Below are 22,506 nucleotides of genomic sequence, written 5' to 3'. Positions count from 1 at the left end.
TCACCTTCTTCATATCTGTTCTGACTTGCTTAGTAATGGTTTGTAATTCCTGGTTCACATTATGAAGGTGCTGCTATACCCTGATAGTGCTACAGCAGAAGTTATGACTGGATGATTGATATCCTCTTACTGGGAAATGAATACTTCAGGGAACATTTTCTTTGTGGTTTTATTTATTTGCTCTGTTCCTTGGGCTGGGGATCTTGTGTCCTGGAGACACCATATAGGAATCTTACAGGCTTGCTTCAGAACCATTTGGGATGCTCCCTGGTGTAAGAGTTTCTCTTCTCCAGCAAGGAGGTGATCTTCCCCCATCAGTCCTTGTTTATTTATGGTGTTTGAAATCCCTATGAAGTGACAAGAATATTAACATGGAAATCTTCTGGAAGTTAGTCATCTTAGTACCGTAAATGAATTTCTCTTTACTCTTTCCACTCTCAGAATTCTCATTCACAATACATTGTCATTTAATGGCACCCTATTATGCTTGTGGATAAGTTAGTAATGCACAAGAGCTGCACACATTATTCTCTAGGCTACATTTAGTAGTCTTGAGGCCTATCTTAAGACTTTGAAACTCTTTTTTATGACTAATCTACTGGTTTAAGGTCTGATTTGCATTTCAGAGATCCCTTTCAAGGTATAACACATTATCTCTTTCTATGTTATATCTAACTATAGAGACTCCAGACTCCTTACTTGATTGCAGCTAAAGGGGATGACTGGATAACGTGTATCAGATCATCAACTCACAGACCCAGAAGTCTGTGCTAATCTTCTTTTAAGGGCAATATACAGTTCCCTGAGCCAGACCTCCAAAATCCTCTGTCCATTAATAACAAAGACTTCCAGTCTTGATTCCAGTATTTACACAGTGGGCCTTACTGTCTCAAAAACTAGACCACTAATCTTCCTTAGGCTGAAGAAGTGGTCCATGGTTTGAGGGAGATATGCTGTATTTATGGTCAGCCATCTTTGGAGGTGTGTTTGTGTTCAGTTTGACAGTCACCAGGAGCATAGGATGGGTTTCTCTAGGTATTACAAATTCATAGAAACAAATAGAGAAATCCAGGCAGAAAGACAGACAGGAAGTACTTACTGGGTACTGGAATTGGTTTTTATCCACTATGGATGGAACAAGTTAGATAAACTCTCATCCACTCAAGTTTTTTTTCGTAAAAAATATTTTCTTCTTGACGACTACATGTCCCTGCTTGTTTGTCAGAACTTCCCTCTGATGTGAATACAGTCTTCCTGGTCTCTAAGGTGCCACAAGTACTCCTTTTCTTTTTTTTCAAGTGACTGTTTCCATGGGGACTCAAAACATAGAAAGCAAAGAGCTTCCTTTTTATCAAGAAAGTGAAACTGCATTTTCTCTACAGGATTGCTGAGGCTCTAGAAATTGGTCTCACTATCAGACTGAACTAGTGTTGTCTCAAAGGGTCAAATCTTTGAGAACTATTTGTAGTACCCATAGTGCCAAGCAACAGGACCCTACTGTGGTAGGCACCGTACAAACTAGGGGAATTCCAGTCTCTGTGCCAGAGTGTGGTGACCAAAAAGTAGGAATGATGGAATCGATTCAAAAGATATTTGAAGATAAGCAGAATTGCAGGTAGCTAACTGCCCTTGTGGATGCTATAGTGGGAGAACATTTGAGTACAACATTGTACCTTTGTGTCTGACACGATACGCTGCACTGTATTTTTCCATGAATACTTTGACTACCTGTCACTTTTTTTAGTAGTAATAGACTACAAATTAGATACTTAGCAAACAATGGAACCTATGAAAAAAGTGGACCTCTCCAACACTTACTAAGATTTAACTTCAATTTTACATTTTATATGATTCACTGAAATAAACAGGTAACCTAGATGGCAACAAAAATGTATTTGAGATGCTGTGTTGTTTGAAACTTTCTAAACCACCACCCTATTGTACTTCAGACCCTCTAGTTAATGAGTAACTGATCTTTAATCAGACTTGTTTCTTAACTTAGGTTCTTCTGTCTTGCAGAGCTGATGGTGTAATGAGAACAATGATTCCAGAAAAGCTGTTGAAGAGCATGCCAATATTACAGGAACAAATTGATGCACTACTTGAATTTGATGTATGTATTCAGAATTTTAAATTCAAAACAAAAGTATAAACATTACTTCATACATTTTTTTTTTTAAAGTTACCTAAATTTATTGCTTTACCCTAGTAGCAGCTGAGATTAATGGGACTTAACACTTTTTACTGTAATAGGGCACAGCATACTTTTCCTCCAATTTGTTGCATTTCAAGGGGTGGGTGAAGTACAGCGTTCCTTTAATGTTTTTTTGTTTTCAGAGTAAATGAATATAGGTTTTGTGGACAATGCAAAGTAGATAGTAGAAAAGAGGATATAATGAAAGTGGACTGTGGACAGGGGAATGAAGGAGTAGGCAGGAGGAGAGATTGGGAGTAGAAGAGTTGATGCTCAAGTTTCTTTTTTGTTTTGTTTTTAAACTTGAGCTTGGGAATTTCCTTTTACATATAAAGGAGAGGACATAAGGAAAGAATGGGAAGGAGAGTGATTGAGAGCAGCAGAAGAAAGATGAAACAATAAGAGGGGAAAACATTGCTGCAAATCACAGTTAAGACCAGGGTGGAGCAAACATAAATCATAAGAGTTTTGTCTGTTTATTTTTTTAAATCACATGGAGGCTTTGTAAAACTAAACTGGAAACTTATGCTATTGTAATTTCAGATTTAAAACTTTCTAATGAACTAAATTATAAATGCTAGCTTTTTTACATGCCACTGCTGGTAGGGTTTCTTAAGCAGGTAAATAACTTCACTCACCAGAATAGCCCCATTGTCTTCAGTGTGACTGCTTGCGCACTTAGTTAGGCATGTGCATAAGTGTTTTTAACATCAGTGGCTAAAATGTTTTTATTGAAAACTTTTCTTAGTGGCATGAAATCTTTGTCACTTAAAATAATTTTTTTTAATAAAAGTCCTCCTTCCCCCCTCCCCCCCACTCTCCTGCTGGTAATAGCTCACCTTAAGTGATCACTCTCGTTACAGTGTATATGGTAACACCCTTTGTTTCACATTCTCTATGTATATAAATCTCCCCACTGTATTTTCCACTGAATGCATCCAATGAAGTGAGCTGTAGCTCACAAAAGCTTATGCTCAAATAAATTGGTTAGTCTCTAAGGTGCCACAAGTACTCCTTTTCTTTTTGCGAATACGGACTAACACGGCTGCTACTCTGAAACCTTAAAATAAAATGATTTCCATGTTAACACTGAAAAGTTTATTCACACTTTCAGTGCATTGACACAGTATTGTGAACTCCTATATGCAACATAGGCCAAAGTTTTCAAAAGTGGAAATCTAAAATTAAGCTTCTAAACCTCTTGGGCACCTAAATTGCATAGGTGTCGATATCTACACAGGAGTTGGATGTGTAATTTCCAGCTCAGGTAGACATACCAGTGCTAGCTTTGATCAAGCTAGTGTGCTCAGAATAGCAGCATGTCCAGAGCTGCACTAATGGTGGGATGGGCCAGCTGCCTGCGAGGTTTTAGTGCACTAGCTTAATCAAAGCTAGCTCAGGTACATCTGTCTGAACTGGAAATTACACCTCCAGCTTCAGTGTCGACATGCACTTTGAAATCAGTGAGACATCTGCTTTTAACTGCAAATAGTGATGGACTATTTGCCAGGCAAAGCATTTCAGTTTTGACTTGTGGAAATGCATTATATTTCCACAAGGGAAAGTGGTAGGGCAGTGGTTGCAAACATTGTATAGTATGGGCTATTTATTGAACTTTGTGCTCTTCTCACAAGAAGGGTGTTAATGAGACTCTGGACTGGTCTCTCTCTCCATAGATGAGCACTTTAAGTAAGTATGAAACTCCTTAGAATAAACTTATGAAAAATCTGAAATTCTACTAAAATTAGGACATTAAAGAATAAGCAAAAAAATCTACTTTAGCATCTTAATATGATATAAAATAATGAAGTCAACTTTTAAAAAAGTAAACAACTCTTCATTTAAAAAAAACATGTTTTTGATTTTTTTATCCACTCTGGTTGACACTGGTGGGGAGGGCAGGAAGGGGAAAACGGGAACAATAAAAGGAAGAAAGGAGAAGGAACTCTGGAGTTCTTTCTGACTGCATGTAGCAGTGGGTGGAGATATGTAGTGTTTCCCCATTAGGAGCGGCAGTGATAGAGGAAGCAGAGCAGAGGAGAAGATGGCGGCGGCTGTTGTTTCTCAACCTAAATGTACCAGGGTTCTTACTGTAGCAATAACTCAGGCTTGTATATTTTTTATTAATACATTAGCTCTCTTAGTCGGTTTAAAAACTTCATGATTCTCAAGAATATTACAATATCAAATGTGTAGTTTGGTGCATATTGGTAACAGAATATGGAAAAATCTAGCATGATCCTTGAAAAAACTGGCACTTTCTGTCTGTGTGAAGCCAGAATGAATAATCAATTGGATTTTTCATTCGTAATATGGGTCTTCCAGATCACCTTTGTAGGAATCTTCCGCAGGATTGTTAAGTGATAGCAAGCATGTGCCACTTGAGCACCAAATGATGGAACAGAACTGACCCCCTTTCCCTTCACTTGAATAAAATTGACTTAGCAGAGTATCCTCAGAATTCATATACATCTAAATCTATATAATTGAATACTGTATTAACTTAATATTGAATATTGAATCTATTTCCCTAAGTTAAGTATCTCACACTTTCTTGTCAACTGTCTAAATGGGCCATCTTGATTATCACTACAAAAGTTTTTTTTTTTCTCCTGCTGATGATAGCTCATCTTAACTAATTAGCCTTAGCCTCACAATTTGTATGGCAACTTCCATCTTATCTGTGTGTGTGTGTGTGTATGTATGTATGTATGTATGTATGTATATAAAAATCTTCTTTCTATATCTTCCATTCTATGCATCCGATGAAGTGGGCTGTAGCCCACGAAAGCGTATGCTCTAATAAATTTGTTAGTCTCTAAGGTGCCACAAGTACTCCTGTTCTTTTAGCTTAATATGTATCTGCTGCTGAAAGCCAAAATGTTAAGCATTTTACAGATCAATTAAATGTACCTGAATGGAGTTCTATTTGTGTGTAGGTTCATCCAAATGAATTGACAAATGGCGTCATAAATGCTGCATTTATGCTTCTCTTTAAAGATCTTATCAAGCTTTTTGCATGTTACAATGATGGAGTTATTAACTTACTAGGTAAGTAGGCTGATGAAATTTTATTGTAAAGTAGTAGACTTAAGTAGAAATTAAGTTTCTCTGTGGCAACTTTAAATACTCTCGCCAAATAAAAGATGTGATGTGACTTTTTTGGTAGTCTGTTTTTTGGTTTGTTTTTATATCCTTAATCGGACATGCAGGTTTTCTACAGCAGTTACTCAACTAGACAAGCTATAAAAGAGTTGGATAGCAATGGAATTTGGAAATATGACTTCAAGAAGCAGAAAAAAATAGAATTCTTGCAAACACTTAATTGTTTTAGTATAAAAAAAAAATTGACACTCTTTGACACACTAGTATTTTTTCCAAGTATAAAAATACCCTTTTTTGTCTTGCCCATTTATTATTCAATTATAAACACCTTGCCTTCTAAAATACCAAGAAAATAGAGCAAAAACTGGAATCTTAAATGAGGAGACTTGGGGTGGGACTGGAATATGTTAACCTTCATCCCTGATTGTTTTAGCCTTTACTTATTAGTACAGAACTTTATAAATTATGTACTCCTAACCATTACTATACAAAGTTTTATGATACAGACTTTAGCTGACTTGCATTAAGTATTTGGCAAGGTATCTGGGTATTGTAGTTACTTGAATCTCATAAATGCATACTGAGACTTTGTCTCTTATCAGTTTAAAATAAATCCTACTTTTAAAAAGTAGGATTGACATTCAGAGACATTCTTATCAACAGGACAGCCACATGTGACAGGGTGCAGGCTCTACACTCAACCAGTGTGTTGCTTTCTCTTCTGGGTTAACAATCTGTAGGGCTGAATTTGTAATTCTGACCCCTTGCTGACCTTTTCCTTGGCCTTATAGCTTTAACTGCCCACAAGGATGGTGATACTTGGTTTCAATTATGTTATATCTTGTGATGGGGACAAGTTCACCAGGAACTTAGCGGGTTTACATACTGTGACTGTTAGTAACTGTCCAGTTGGGATGAGTTTCAACTACTGAACTGGAGAGAGATTCTAGTTTCCTTTTATTACTTTCAAGTCATCAATTTTCTCAGCATAGGCAACTCAAAGCTGATAAATTGTAGATATTTTTTTATAAAACAGAGCTAATATTTTATACGTCATGAACTAAAATGCTTACTGTCTTGATTTTTCCCCACTTCTTGTTTCCGATGGAGTTTTCTTTGAAATTCTAAACAAATTTAGAGAGCCTCTAACTTGTAAATGACAACTGTCTGTCTGAAAACTGTACCTACTGTTGCTTAGAACAGTAACTGTCACTGTCAGAGGGTGGCTGGCCCCTTTAAAGGGAGATAGGTCTTGGTCCACCTGAGACAAAACTGATATGCTTCCCCAGGTGGGGGGAGGATGGATTAAGTTATGTGATTAAACCAGGTTGAGGTGGTGTAGAAAAAGGGGGCCTGTGGATTGCAGAGTGTTGCTGCAGGAAAGGAGTCTGCTGCCATGGTCCCTGAGGAAGAGAGACTCTAGGCGGGAAGCCCAGGGGGTTGTGGCTGGGTATGAAACCCTGGCTGGAAGTTGTGTTTTATTGCTAGGGAGAAGACAAAGAAGGCAGGTCAGGCCTTGTATCTTCTTCAGCTGCTCTGAGAGCAGGAGGAAACTGTGTACTTCAGGGAGGAAAGGCTGTGTCCAGTTTAAGGATGATGTGGGAGATTTTCTGTGTTAATTTTGAACGTTGTGTTAATGAAATCAGATCCCAAAAAGGGTGGCTGATGTGTGGGTTCATGAAAGCCTTTTGTGTTTGGAGTTCATTGTGGAACCTGAAAGAGGGGAAACTGAGGCAGGGTGTCTCAGAGCCATGCCAGTCACAAGGGAACGGTCAGGAGGCAGATGGTGCACGTACAGTAACTACAGCTGTTAGCTAGCCAGGGAACAGTCTCTTCAATTTATCAATTTTTTGTAGTGGGTTTTTTGTTCATGGGAAACTGCCCTTCCTGTCACATGCAATAATATGGCCTAATAAACTGCATTGGGGTGGAGGGGGTTTGTGTGCATGATATTCTCCAGGCCCTGCAAGAGGGTGCTTACCAGTAGTATAGTTTCTTCTGTTTGGTTGGGATCAAACTGTCTCCTTAGCAGGACTCCTGTGTGGAGCGGGGACAAACTTTACTTCCCCCAAACCTCTTCATGGGACTAGGAAGGAGTGGGAGTGGTGTATGCGTTCAGGCATGTGCTCCTTTGCTGGTTCTAGGGAAGAATTGAGAAGCTGGACCTTACTTACTATTGCTGCTTCTGACGGTTGCAAAAGTGAAGAAATTGACAGCTGTTTGTGGAAGGACTAATTTGGACTGAAAGCCTGGGTGTTTGAGTGTCAGGTCTTTTTTTTTTTTTTTTTTTTTTTTGGAGGGGGGCGGTAGTTAAAGAATTGCAAGATTTTTATGATTGGATAAAATGTGCCTCTTTGTGGAATAGATTGTGTTTATGAGGTGTTTGTTCTTGTATTCTATTTCATAAACCTTCATGAGTTTTTCATGATGCCTCTTCGAGTGCTCAGGGTTGAAAAACCCACATCGACCCTGTTTTATGGTAATGGTTGTGAATTTGAAAAATGGGAAAGTGAGAACTGTTTCAGAGTTCTGTGAACCTTATTTGGTATTGGGGAAGAAGGAAAAAAAGTTTCCTTGAACTTAAACTACTTTCAGCTTATTTTCAAATTAGTGATAGGTACGCAAACATAAATGTACTCACTGTTTTTGTTTAAATATTTCTAAAACTGGTTTTCTGACAGCTTAACTTGGATCACAAACATTTTCATAATAGAAATTATGAAAAATTTAAGATTTTTTTAGCTGCTGGTCACGTAAGATCCTTGATAACTTTTACTAATGACTAGAAGAGCTATTGAATTAGTTTCACAAATATGTAGAGGTAAATGAAATTAACCACGTGCACCAGTTAAACTTACCTCAGTTATGTCATGTAGTTGTAGCTGAAGATAATGTTGCATTTTAGCTAATGGAGGAGGAGGGAAAGAGGCCTTAATAGGACCAATCAATACACCACTTAACAATTAAATTATTGAAGTATCATTTTTCTGTAAATAGGATTGCAGATGAGTGCAGATCTACCATAAATGCAGTTCTAGTGACTGACATACTGCTAAAAGGAAAATGGTTGTTCACTTTTATATTTTTCTTCCAGAGAAATTTTTTGAAATGAAAAAGGGACAGTGTAAAGATGCTCTCGAAATTTACAAACGGTTTCTGACTAGAATGACCAGAGTGTCTGAATTTCTTAAAGTTGCAGAGGTAAGTAACCTCCAGTATTATCATGAAAAATCTTAAGTGACAAACTGCTGAAGGATAAAGCTATATTTTCTCCATATCAGACTAAAAAGCACATACATAAAAATATTACTTCTATTTTCAGACGTTTGATACACTGCATACTATTCATAGCTCAAGCAGTGCCGATTAACCCACTACTGACCAAGAACTTTAGAACCTGGATTTAAAGCACAAGATACGAAAACTAACCATAGCTTGTAGCATTCCATTCATGATTAGAACCACCAATGTGCCAATGGACGTTCCCTGACTTAAATGTAACCCTGAAGAGGGTGGCAATTTTGGGGACTACAAGTGATCTTCATGAAGATCTAGTTGTCAGCGTGACACCTGAAGGTAGATTTGACACTCTTGTACAACATTCCTAGCTCAAGTAGAATATGCAGCAAGTGTGCCAATTCATAATATCCTCCTGCTACATGGACACTGCTTAGATTTATAATCTTCCTTTCTTCTTGATGGATAAGAAGCGAATTACATTCTAAAATCAAGCAAGTGACTTTGGAGTTGAAAACTCTAAATTGGAGCGAAAGTCTCAAGGCAATGAGCTGAGACTTAAAAAACTGGGACAGAAAAATAGAAAGTCTGGGCCACAGCGCAACTGGACTAAGGATGCTAGCAGAGATTGGTATTTTAACATGTATTTAATTTTCCAAAGAGCTGAAAGGGGCATAAACAAAAGGGACCCAGGTTGAAGGGTGAAGAGGTGCCACTCCTGCAGGGGTTCTTTCACTGACTGAGAGAGGATTAACTGGAAGTTTCAAAGAGTTCTGAGTCCTGGATAATGCTTTCTTGAGCTCACTGCTGCTGCCTTTTCAGACCAAATGCATTAGAGCTGGAAAGTTCTGCTTGTATGTGCTAGGGAGTGCAAGACCTGAGTGAGAATTGAGGTGTGTTTAGCGGGTCGGCGGGGAGGAGGGGGGGTTGTTTCTAATGAAACTTTTTTTGCTCCCTACAAGGGAGCATTGCAGCATTTTCAAGGTGTTTGGAAGGGTGAGGGAGTGGCTTGTGGGGAGAAAAATCTGTATATAAGTTACAAACTTCTTATGCTTTACATCTAAAAATCATTAAGTTATGAAGTCAGTTGAAGAGAAAATATGCCACAGTTTAATCAATTTAAATACTTTCTGCAGTTGTAGCATATGAGCACTGCTGGTTTCTCAATTTTTTTTTTTTTAAATCCACAGCAAGTTGGAATTGACAAAGGAGACATTCCTGATCTCACACAAGTAAGTTTCTAAATTTTGTATAAACTGATGCAATACGGAAAGACACAGTAAGCTAAAACTGTATGAGGAAAAGTCAGATAATTGGCATGTACACTTATACGTACATTTCTTGAAACCCTTCTCAAATGCAAAAGGGAGGAATTTGCAAATTGTCAACCATTTTTGGCAGATCGATCTCTGCTGGTCATTTAATCCCAGAAGACCAGTTTCATTTTCTGACTATTGTCTTACAGTTTGTAACTAAATAATGAAAAGACTGCCTATCTGTTCTCCCTTGTAGACATGCAGATTTATCCCACAAGGAGTGTGAGTACCGCATTTAAAAAATGGACAAAGGTGTCATCGCACTGAATTCGTGCTTTGACCTAGTTCATAATTTCACCTCTGGCAGAATGTCTTGGTCCATAGATATAAAGAAGTTGCCATAATATGACCAAATAAGAGTATCTTAAACTTTAAAACGTGGTAAGGAGCTAAAACTAGAGGCATTCCATGATACTCAAACATGGATCCAACTCCTTACTTACGGCAACTACAAGTATTAATGTGGCATTCCTGTTTTTAACAAGAACCATAACAATCTTGGTTAATTAATGTTTGCCTTAATGCACAGTAGTATGAACATTTTCATTAATGAATGCAGAACAGTGTATTCAAATCAAATTATAACTTCTTGCATATCTCAATGCCTGCAAAATGGCACAGAAACTAAAAAGCTCTTAATCAAACTGGAGAGCAATTGCATAAAAATCTAATGAATTTTAATAGAATATGTTCCCTGCTTATAAATATATATTAAAAGCATCTAAATACTTGGTTCCCTACTATAGTCCATAAATTGTTCCTTCTGATTGGAAAATATCCCTAGTGTCTTAAAGCTCAGAATTGAAATAAAGCTAAATAAAAGTTTGCATTTAACGTTTTGGCTTGAGTTGAGGAAAAATAACTGAAGCCTAAGGAATTCTTGAGGTTTTTATATAATCTAAAATACTGCATTTACAACAAATTTACTTTTCAAATCGTTCAATTTCTATTTTAGTCTGTTAGAAGCAAAAATTGTATAACTACATTACATTAAATGTTTCAAGTTTTCTTTTATACAAAGTAATACCTATATGTGGTGTCACAGCTTCCAGGGTAGCTGCTGCACTACTGGCCCTTCTTGGGGTCTGCGTGCACTCCCATAGATGTCAGGCCTCAGATCTTTATCTCTTCTAGGGTAGAATTCTGTAATTTTCCCACTTTTTTAGACCAGGACTTGTGTTACAACCCCTTGAATACCAACTATGATTACTTCAGCAGGCCCAACTGGGATTTGAATCCTGCTGTTGAGTTCTCTCCCAGAGCTGTGACTAGTAGTTAGTTCACAGGGACCACGCAGTTTTCTCAAGCAGTATTGTTCAATATTACCAGTAGGAATAAAGCTGTTTGAGACATGGGGTACAAATAAGAGGCCTGACCATATGAATCTTACACTGCTTTTAGCTTAGCTGCTCCTGGCCTAGATTCTTAGGCCTAGGGTGACCAGATGTCCTGTTTTTATAGGGACAGTCCCATTTTTTGAACTTTTTTCTTATATAGACACCTACTTTCCCGCCCCCTCCGGTCCCGGTTTTTTCAGTTGTTATCTGGTCACCTTACTTAGGCCCTGTTTAGAGAGAGGCTGCTTGCATACAGCTCTTACCTCTCCCCTAGTTTGTATCAGCCTCCTAGCATGCTGACCGCTTCTCCCTCTTCCTTTCTGCCAGGACAACCTTCTAAAGTCTCTTATTTTGGGGGTCTCAGCCTTTTTGATCTCTGGTATGTCTGATGGCACCATTATTTTTTGTTAGCTGCTTTAAAGGTGTTTACCAGAAGCTCTTATCTTTCTTTCCTCCTCAGTTCTTTAACCCATTTATACTCCCCTTTGATTTAACTCTATGCACTATCATGCAGCTATACAAAACTGAACAGAGAAACAGTCTTGCATGATATTGATAAGATATTGGACACTTCCACACTTTGTCAATGTGGATTATTAAATCTTTAGACTAAGAGGTTTTAACTTGGGCTATGGCTGTTACTAAGATCACAGGAAGCACCCAGAAATTGTTACACTGAAATTAATTCTTGGAGTACTTCTGCATATTTGCCCTTACTGTGCTGCTAAGCTTCTGCAGCCTTCAGGAAACCAGTGCCCATTGGATTGCATGAGCAGCTTCTGTCACAGAACATTCCAAACCAGTACTAAAAGGGCAGCATGTCATGTTTATATCTTAGACCCTGACTCACTAAGCACAGATGGTGCCAGTATTTCTTAATGTGAGCCATTAAGTCAGGGTACCTGAGCGATCTTGGATCAGTATCTGGCTCCAAAGATGCCCAAGTCAAGTAAACAGTCACCGAAAAATCAGGTACTAGCTCCTATCTAATCTGTGTGGCATGGCAGGAGTAAACAATTCTGAGGCATTGAAGAAACTTGCATCTAGGCAGAATCAGGTCTGGGCAGGAAACCTCAGGTTGGTACCAAAGGCGTCACCAGAGAGACTTGCATTTTGACAACAAATGTTCCAAAAGCAGCATCTAAATTCCACCAGATGCAGATAATCAGTCCCCTAGCACAGTGGTTCTCAACCAGGGGTACATGTTTGAAATAAAATCTTTTTATTTATTTATCTGTTTGTTTCCAGTTTTACTGCAATTTTGGTTTGGAGGTTAGCCTTTTAAAAAATGTTTTTGTTTCATGTCAAATTAAATCCTTCATTTGACCTCAAATGAAATTTTTGACTCTTTTTTGTTTGTTTGCCAAATACAAATCATGTGGGGGTCTATCTGAAATTTTTTAAATTTTTTGTTCAGCTGCTGAACAGAAGAAGCAGTTATTTCCACAGCTCTAATTGAAATACCAGTTATATTTTTATGTAAGGTGACATTACCTATGTGTTCTTAAGGCTCTATCTACTAGGTCTATAATCGTTTTAGTGGCATTCCTTAGTGGTGAAAATAATTTTTGTCCCAAAATGTCCTATGTAGAAAATTTACATGTACACAGTGCTACTCTCTCAACTTGGCATCTAGGTTTGATGCTTTGCAGCCTCAAAGAAGGGAAATATAGTGGGTTTTAACTTTTCATAAATACTTCTGTTTGTTATTTCCCAACCATGTCTCTCTTGTTGGATTTTTGCTTCATACACATTTTAGTCTTTCTGGTTCAGCTTCAGGGAGTTGAAAGTTGATGTGGGAGTCTTAGTTGCTAGAAAACGTGAGGGATTTTTAATTTTAGTAGCCAGACAAAATAGATCAGTTATGCCTGGAGTGGAGAGAACAGACTCGTGGCAGCCACCACCAAACTGAATAGAAGATTAGGCTGACTTGCTAACTTTAGAGCCATCTTCTGTGCCTAGTCATCTGTGCCAGAGATAATCCCCATGAATGTGTCATAAACTTTTTAATAGCAAATGTTGCCAGCTGCATGCTATTAAGCTTCATATCTAACTAGTATGAGCATTATTTCAAATGTTAGGGTATGTAAATAGATACAGAACCTTTCAAATCATTAAGACTGCTTGGAGTGTTGCACAACTTGGCCATGTTTGAATATTAGCCCCTTCCCCCCTCACCTCTGTTACTTTTTCATGAAAAAATTAAGTTGTGAAACTAAATGTACTGTTTCCAATATCTTGTGTTGAGGTTCTTCAGTGTAAGTCTGTCAAGACATCCTAATGTCAAATACATGTACACTGGAACACTAAAATTGCGTAGTGAATAGTTTTAATAAAGACTTGGCTGCAAGAGGATTCTACTGTGCAGCTCTACTGTACATCAAATTTCTTGCCTAATAAAACGTATTAATTTCACATTGGTACCGGTGGTAGTTGTATCTTACAAAGTTGATTTTAGTTTGGCACTTGAAATAGTCTTCAGTAACTGTGTATGTGCATACTGGAAATAATAGCACTGACTTCAAGCAGGACAGATTTTTTTTAAAAATTTTCGATGCACGTATTTATACTGAGATATTAAAGAAGTTATTTATGACAAATCTTTTAGGTATTGCTGACAAGAGTTCTGGTTGATCTGAAAATCACTGATAATGAAAATTCCCCTTTTAAAGAATGTACCATTGATGAACTGGTAACCCTGATAAAATATTGCTGTTATTTACTGTTGTAGCTCTCAAGGGCTTCCTGTTCACTCACTGGTCTTATGGAAATCTACTTATCTAGGCACTATTTTTATACTGCAGTAGCTAAGGACACTGAAACTTGTTCTTGCTTTTTTTCCTTTTTATCCACCATTGTAACAGCAGCAGCATGCCTGGGTATTTTACTTGGCTATAAAATCTGGTTATTTAAAGTCTCAAAACACCTGAGGATCTTGCATTTTAAGAAAAATGAGTGAAGTATTAGTTAAATTTCATTAGATTGAGATTTATTTCATTTTATAAAATATCTGAAATTGGAATTTTTGAATTTATTTTCTTCTGGTTCCTGAATCTTGGTTACCTGTCCTATATATTCATAAGTTTTTTGGGGGGGTGTGTGTGTGTGTTTGTTTTTAAAGCAGACTATGTAGGTATTTCGTGCTATTAACTGGAAAGTGTTCAGATTCTAAGCATAGCTTTTTATAATTAATCTGGACCATTTTTAAATTTACACTTTTTTCCTTTTAGTGGAAAATACTAGCTCTAACAATTAGCCTCAAATGGGAAAAATTGTCAATGTTTTAGCTAAAAGCTAATTTAGATTGAATGTGTACAACACACCCAACTGATATGAACATAAATACCTGTGTGGATTTTTTTTTTGTAACTTTCACTTAACCTGTGGATGCCTGTGCTGTTGTCAATGTCAAACACATGATCTGGCTGCAAGCCTGGTGAGCACATCACGTACATAGGATTCAATACCTGTGTAGTAAAGAAAAAGATGGCTATAACTCTGCAAAGAATAAATGTTTCAGAATTGGCTTTTTTTAAAGAATTGCTTTTTTGTCTTGATATTTCCAGCATGAAAATACATTTTTTTTCTTTACACAATGGAGTGGAATTAGGGTTATAGCATGAGCATGCAAACTGGTTATATATAACTAGCAGAAGATTTAAATTGCCTTGATAACCTTAAGGTTCCCATCATTTAGTGTGTTTAAAGAAAAAAATGTGCACCTTTTTTTACATTCACTTTCTAGGCTCCCAGCAGTCTTATGGAGACCCTTGAACAACATCTAAACACGTTGGAAGGGAAAAAACCTGGGAACAGGTAAAATGATGCAATTACATGTGTAGAACTAGATTAAAAATTCATCAAGCCCAAAATGGAAGCCCCTCCAGGCCAGAGAGGCCACCCAGCATCCAGAGCTTCCCCTTTGCTTCTTATTGAAAGAAGAGATGGCTCTTGGTTCCACCTCACTTCTCTCCTAGAGCAACACTTGGATACTAGCCATCTTTAATTCTTCGGGCTGTGTTGATTGCTGCAAAGAACTTAAATGTAGCAGCTCTGAAAGACTGCTGAAGAGAGAAAGTGGTCCGTGTATCACTGTTATCTCTGCTGGAACTTCTATGGAAGTAGGAGAAGCCTAGTGATGTGCGACTCCATTTGCCCACTGGGAGTACAGCAGCATCACACTGTGCTCATCCCAGTATTTGCTGTTCCTCTAATTTGTACTGGGTCTACTTCCCCATACTTGACTTTAAACGCTGCTTGAGATTTCATTTTTTTTGCATCATTATGACCATACAAGCAATGCCTTTTTCAGCTATTTTAATATTTCCCTGTGTTTATCTGAAACAAGTATAACCTATGCAAATGTAATTCTGCTTTGTTTTGACACCAACTAATTAGACATAAATATTGAAGCCCTCACTTATGTCATTCATGATTCACTTTTCAGAACAGACTAATCATGTTGTTTAACTAGCATCATTGACTTCTCAGATGTTTTCTATTTACAAGAGCTGCTTAATGGAGTTCTTAATTTCACCAAAAAAAAAAAGTATATACACTGCAACATAATGGAATCCAGTTATCTTGTATTGCTTTTGAACAGGGATCATTTTGAGGAAGAATAAGTTGGTTCTTCTCCATTACTTTATTTGCTGTCTCTGTTCATATTTGTAAAAATTCTATTTGCTGGGAAGATTTTTCTAATTGTCTTGCAGCTTCTTATCTAGATATTTATCTTAACTGTTCTCTTTTTTTGAGAAAAAGTTAAAGTGCACTTAACCTATGCATTCTTTCTCTTTCTTTCTGTATGTCTGTTTGCTGTGCAATTTAGTGAAGGGTAAGTTTGTATATATTCTTGTTTGCATGCATATTTAAATGCTCATATTATTGAGGAGATTGACTGATCAAATCTTGCCAGTTTCTATGATTGAGTTGTTTTTTCATGAGCTTTGTATATATTTGTGTTCACTGATATTTGCAACTGATCAAGGAATATTTGCTTCCTCTTGCGCAAAGAGAAATATCTAATAGTGTATTTCAGAGCTAGTTGTCTTAACCACAAAATTTAAATACATGAAAAAGTATCTGGTCAATTTCACAATGTGTATGTTCCCAGAGGTTAAACTGGTACAAAAAATTGACTATCAGATTAGTAAAAAAGCTTAGCCTAGAAGTGAGAAAATTGACTCTTAACTATTTAGAGAGACAAGTGGATGAACCAGTTTTTGTTGGTGAAAGACACACACTCTCGACCTTACACAGAGCTCTTCTACAGGTTTTTTTACCCAGCTGAAGTTCTGAACAAAGAGTTAATATTGTGATATGAAAGCAGCAATCAATGAAACAATTACTCTTTTTATAATAAATAAACTATCTATGGGTAAGGAAATGCACAGCTAGGGCACTCAAACAACCTTAACTCTGCCTAGTAGTGACAGCATGAGGTAGGAAAATGTATGAAAAAGCCCGAATGTCTTTACCTGAGTTTAATCTAGGACCACAAACATTAAAATGCCTTAATTAAAACTGTATGGTTATTTCATGATGTCACCACAGGGCAGATTTTAGTCTAGGTGTCCTAACTATGCGTTGCCATATCTTTACATATTTGGGCTGCTTTTAAGTATAATCTTAGATATGAATTTCCTGGGTTTTTAATGTTTGTTTTTTTATGTTAAATACAATAGCTCTGTAACAATTTTAATCTTAAATCACTGATATGTATGCCTTAAATGCCACCTTCCCATAAAGCTATATATTTCAGATATAACTGACAGGAGCTAAGGCATAGCTGATCTTGGCTTTTTTAGCTTTCTGGGAGCTTAAAAATAAGAGATCTGACCCCTCCTGAAGTGTCTTCCTGTTCCACAGTGACTCATATGCCAACCCTTCCCAGCCACTAGTACAGGGCTGGGAAAGAGGTAAGGCCAGGCCACCACTTCACCCCAATAATCCCCAGCTTTCATGGGGCCAAAGGCAGACGTGTAAGTTGCTGTCTTACGTACCATTCTTGTGTAAAGTACATCTGGTCTGGATTGTAAGACTTGGCCTAGGATGTCAAATGCCACAAACAGTACTAAACATAGGCGTTAGTATTTCACATCTTAAAGCTTCTCTTTATTTCCTAAAATGGCAGACTTTGAGTTAAATTCCAGCATGTATTGATTTTGAAATGGCTTTTAGACAAGTCTAGCATACTTGTTTGTTTGTAATTATGGTTAAATAATTTTTGAATGAGAACGTGGAAAACTGTTTTAATACTATTCTGATGTTTCTTCAGCATGCTTTCCTAAAATGTACTTAACTTGAAAATCTTCATTACATTCTCTTTTTTTAGGTCTGGTGCTCCTTCTCCCTTGAGCAAGGTAAATATTAATAACTTATGTACTAAAGATTGATTGCGCTCAGTCAGCATGTGCTTTTAAACTACCCTTAGAGTTAAAAGTGCTTAAGAAAACTTCTTTATTTGGGTCTGTGTGGCTTTTCTTTTATAAAAAAACAAAAAATACCTCTGCCTATCCCAAGCTCTAGGCAACCTGTCAGTTTAAAAAAAAAAGGGGGGGCGGGCAGGGGCGCAAACAATTAAACCACTGTAAAACAGGGATTAGAGACCTTCTCTTGAATTTTAAGCTGCTAATTTATGGTGGCTGAGAATGCCATCTCCTGGCAAGACAGTTCAACATTCTTTCAAGTGCTATGAAGCAATCATGTGCTATGTGGAGGCATAACGGAAGTCCACACCTTCAACTTGGCCTTTCCCATTTCCCAGTGAGAAGCTGACTCTGGCATGTCAATTTCTCTCCCCTACATCTTTTTCTCTGGTGGTATATTTACTGTGAGGAGACTGCCCTTTTGAGTTCTCCTCTATTTGATTTGCTATCCCCTATTTGGCTGTTTTCAGATCACTGTTTTACCCCCGCAAATGTCTCCATCGTTTTGTTATAGAAATTCTAATACCAAGCAGCATCCAGCCTTATCCAAATGAACTTAAAGGACATGGGCACTGCCTCTCTCTGAGGCCTGGTCACGTCAGCTCAGAGGACAGGGTCTCTGCAAATATTTGACATCAGTCTGTCAGTGCCCAGGAAGCATGACTCAAGTCATTCATTCATACACTGAAATCATTCTGTAGATCAAACTTGTATGCACTAAAGGCTTCCACAAAGACGGGGGATCAAATAGTCAACTCACTAGGAGTAAGGTGGCTGTTGTGAATTTTCAGTTGTGCAAGGTGTTTCAACAGCTTTTAATGCCTACTTCTTCCAAGGAATATAGAAGTAGTAATACCTACCTCTTGTATAGCCTTTTCATCTGTAGATCTCAAAGTGCTTTACAAAGGAGGTCAGTATCCTCATCCCTATCTTACAGATGGGGAAACTTAGGCACAAAGAGATAAAGTGACTTGGCTATCTGTGATGGGATATTAGATGGGGTGGGATCTGAGTTACCCAGGAACGAATTTTCTGTAGCATCTGTCTGGTGAATCTTGCCCATATGCTCAGGGTTTAGCTGATCGCCATATTTGGGGTCGGGAAAGAATTTTCCTCCAGGGCAGATTGGAAGAGGCCCTGGAGGTTTTTCGCCTTCCTCTGCAGCATGGGGCACGGGTCACTTGCTGGAGGATTCTCTGCTCCTTGAAGTCTTTAAACCACGATTTGAGGACTTCAATAGCTCAGACATAAGTGAGAGGTTTTTCACAGGAGTGGTGGGTGAAATTCTGTGGCCTGCGTTGTGCAGGAGGTCAGACTAGATGATCATAATGGTGCCTTCTGACCTAAATATCTGTGAATCTAGTATACTCAGCCAGGCCTAGAACTCAAGTCTTCTGACTCCTAGTCCAGAGCTCTGTCCATTAGGCAACACCACCTCCATGTATTGACATTGTGCAAGTGTTCCAAGGGCAGACTTCAGGCCCAAAATCTCAGAGCAGGGCTCTGAGATGGGCTCCATACACCTGACAGCTGCAATGTATATGGTCACATTCTCATAACCCTGCTGCTCCAGAGACTGTGCCCCAAGGCAAATCTGGCCACACCTAGATCTTCTGAAAAGTGGTGACTCCCTGAAATATTGCCACATATGGACTAAGAGTAAAATATCAAAGGATTGTTATTTGGCAGTGTTCCCAGACTTCCCTTGTATGTCTTTGGGGAGATACCTGTCTTCCTTGGTCTGAGGAAAATCATAGAAGATTAGGGTTAGAAGAGACCTCACAAGGTCATCTAGTCCAACCCCCTGCTCAAAGCAGGACCAACACCAACTAAATCATCCCAGCCAGGGCTTTGTCACTCCAGGTCTTAAAAACCTCTAAGGATGGAGATTCCACCACCTCCCTAGGTAACCCATTACAATGCTTCACCACCCTCCTAGTGAAAGTGTTTCCTAATATCCAACCTAGACCTCCCACACTGCAACTTGAGACCACTGCTCCTTATTCTGTTATCTGCCACCACTGAGAACATCCGAGCTCCATCCTCTTTGGAACCCCCCTTCAGGTAGTTGAAGGCTGCTATCAAATCCCCCGTCACTCTTCTGCAGACTAAACAAGCCCAGTTTCCTCAGCCTCTCCTCATAAGTCATGTGCCCCAGCCCCCTAATCATTTTCATTGCCCTCCACTGGACTCTCTCCAATTTGTCCACATCCCTTCTGTAGTGGGGGGCCCAAAACTGGATGCAATACTCCAGATGTGGCCTCACCAGTGCCTAATAGAGGAGAATAATCACTTCCCTCGATCTGCTGGCAATGCTCCTACTAATGCAGCCCAATATGCCGTTAGCCTTCTGGGCAACAAGTACACACTGACTCATATCCAGCTTCTCATCCACTGTAATCCCCAGGTCCTTTTCTGCAAAACTGCTGCTTAGCCAGTTGGTCCCCAACCTGTAGCAGTGCATGGGATTCTTGTCCTTGTTGAACCTCATCAGATTTCTTTTGGCCCAATCCTCCAATTTGTCTAGGTCGCTCTGGACCCTATCCCTACCCTCCAGCATATCTACCTCTTCCCCCCACTGCTACCCCCCAACTTAGTGTCATCCACGAACTTGCTGAGGGTACAATCCATCCCATCATCCAGATCATTAATAAAGATGTTGAACAAAACCACCCCAGGACCAACCCTTAAGGCACTCTACTTGATACCGGCTGCCAACTAGACATAGAGCCGTTGATCACTACTCTTTGAGCCCGAAAATCTAGCCATCTTTCTGTCCACCTTATAGTCCATTCATCTAATCCATACTTTTTTAACTTGCTGGCAAGAATACTGTGGGAGACCGTATCAAAAGCTTTGCTAAAGTCAAGATATATCATGTCCACTGGTTTTTCCCCATATCCACGGAGCCAATTATCCCTTCATAGAAGGCAATCAGGTTGGTCAGGCATGACTTGCCCTTGGTGAATCCATGTTGACTGTTCCTGATCACCTTCCTCTCCTCCAAGTGCTTCAAAATGGTTTCCTTGAGAACCTGCTCCATGATTTTTTCCAGGGACTGAGGTAGTTCCCCAGGTGGTGGTTCTTCCCTTTTTTATAAGGTGGGCACTATATTTGCCTTTTTCCAGTCGTCCGGGACCTCCCAAATCGCCACGAGTTTTCAAAGATAATGGCCAGTGGCTCTGCAATCACATCAGCCAATTCCCTTCGCACCCTCGGATGCATTAGATCTGGACCCATGGACTTGTGCATGTCCAGCTTTTATAAATAGTCCTTAACCTGTTCTTTTACCACTGCTCATCTCCTCCCCACGCTGTGTTGCCCTGGACAACAATGTGGGAGCTGACCTTGTCTGTGAAGACTGAGGCAAAAAAAGCATTGAGTACTTCAGCTTGTTTCACATCATCTGTCACTAGGTTGCCTCCCCCATTCAGTAAGGGTCCCACACTTTCCCTGACCATTTTCTTGTTGCTAACATACCTGTAGAAACCCTTATTGTTACCCTTCACATCCCTTGCTAGCTGCAACTCCAGTTGTGTTTTGGCCTTCCTGATTACACCCCAGGCATGCTCAAACTGGAGCTCTGAGCAGTCATACTGCTCTCTTACATACAGTGCAACTCTTCCACCTTTCCTCACTTGCTTGTCTTCCTGAACAGTTCATATCCATCCATGACAGTGCTCCAGTCATGTGAGCTACCGTTCCAATCACATCACAGTTCTTTGACTGTGCCAGGACTTCCAATTCTTCCTGCTTGTTTCCCAGGCTTCTTGCATTCATGTACATGCACCTATGATAACTAGCCGATTGCCCTGCTTTCTCAGTATGAATCAGGAGGCCCCCACTGTTGCACCCTCCTCCTTGTTTCCTCCCGGTATCCCACTTACCTCGGGGCTTAGGTCACTATCCCCTAGTGATCCTAGTTTAAAGCCCTCCTCACTAGTTTAGCAAGCCTGCCTGCGAAGATACTCTTCCCTCTCTTCGTTAGGTGGACCCTTGCCTCTTGGTTTGGAAAACATGATTCTTAAAATTCTTGAAGCTGTGGCCCAAAAAGCCTTCGTTTTCCAACAGACTCTGCAGTGAATGACATGCAGCTCTATCCACATTCCAACCCAATATCCATCAATAAAAGGTGAAAATACCTAGAAGGAAATGTCCAGATGCATCACTGTGACTATTCTTGGGGTACCCAGGACTGAGTCACATTGTTACCCCTCTGCCGTCAGCGTGAGAGAGACTTGATTATGCTTAATTGTATATCAGCTCACTGACACCACCAGCCTGTTAACCACCCAAGCACTCTCCTCTGGGTATTGCCAGCCCATACTTTGCCTTGCAGGTTACCAATAGGTGCACCCTAGTTCCTGATCTCCCCCACCCCCTGGTTGAAGCATTCCCCGGTATTGTCCAGCCCTTGATCCACCGAACTCTGGCAGAAATACCAGGTCTGCTGTCCCAAGGAAACAGTGTATACACCAGCTTCTATGATTCAGTTCAGGATCAGCACCTCGCTTAATATCATGGCACTGTAGACATATTTATAGTGAAAACAAGGGTAAGTTTTTATTACCAAAGGTTCAAGTAATATGGTCAAGGATATTGTAAACAAATGGTTATGTATAAAACAAAATTGTAACATGCTTTCTAGAGATTAAACTTAACTAAAAAGTTAACTTGTCTAAAGACTTTTGCAGCATCTTCATCCAGGATCCTGTTTTCATGAATGTAAACACACTGGCCACTTACTTCATAGGTGAAGGATAAGGGGGTGTCATCTTTGCCTTCCCCTTGTATCCCTTTTGTTCACTGTACTCTGTACTATGGACCCCCCACCCCAGATTAGTTTTTCCTGTGTGCTGCTGCCTTGTTGACTTCACATTTCTTCA

General features: G+C 39.1%; 1 protein-coding gene across 36 annotated transcripts in view; it reads left to right on the top strand.

Annotated features, from left to right (window-relative positions):
- Nucleotides 1–22,506, top strand: part of SNAP91 (synaptosome associated protein 91) — a 134,394-nt gene that overhangs the window by 58,062 nt on the left and 53,826 nt on the right. For 35 of the 36 annotated variants that reach the window (XM_043542606.1, XM_043542604.1, XM_043542598.1 and 32 more), the window contains exons 6-12: nucleotides 2,020–2,113; nucleotides 5,134–5,245; nucleotides 8,394–8,500; nucleotides 9,727–9,768; nucleotides 14,935–15,005; nucleotides 16,021–16,026; nucleotides 17,527–17,554. In XM_043542606.1, the coding sequence (XP_043398541.1) occupies nucleotides 2,020–2,113; nucleotides 5,134–5,245; nucleotides 8,394–8,500; nucleotides 9,727–9,768; nucleotides 14,935–15,005; nucleotides 16,021–16,026; nucleotides 17,527–17,554 (460 nt within the window). Of the gene's footprint in view, nucleotides 1–2,019; nucleotides 2,114–5,133; nucleotides 5,246–8,393; nucleotides 8,501–9,726; nucleotides 9,769–13,797; nucleotides 13,882–14,934; nucleotides 15,006–16,020; nucleotides 16,027–17,526; nucleotides 17,555–22,506 lie in introns of all 36 variants that reach the window. The other variant, XM_043542609.1, reaches the window with a different exon arrangement.

This window comes from Chelonia mydas, chromosome 3 (genome assembly GCF_015237465.2).
Source record: "Chelonia mydas isolate rCheMyd1 chromosome 3, rCheMyd1.pri.v2, whole genome shotgun sequence".
NCBI lineage: Eukaryota > Metazoa > Chordata > Testudines > Cheloniidae > Chelonia > Chelonia mydas.
Note: the sequence above shows the minus strand (reverse complement) of the source record. Positions and strands in the feature narration are given on the sequence as shown.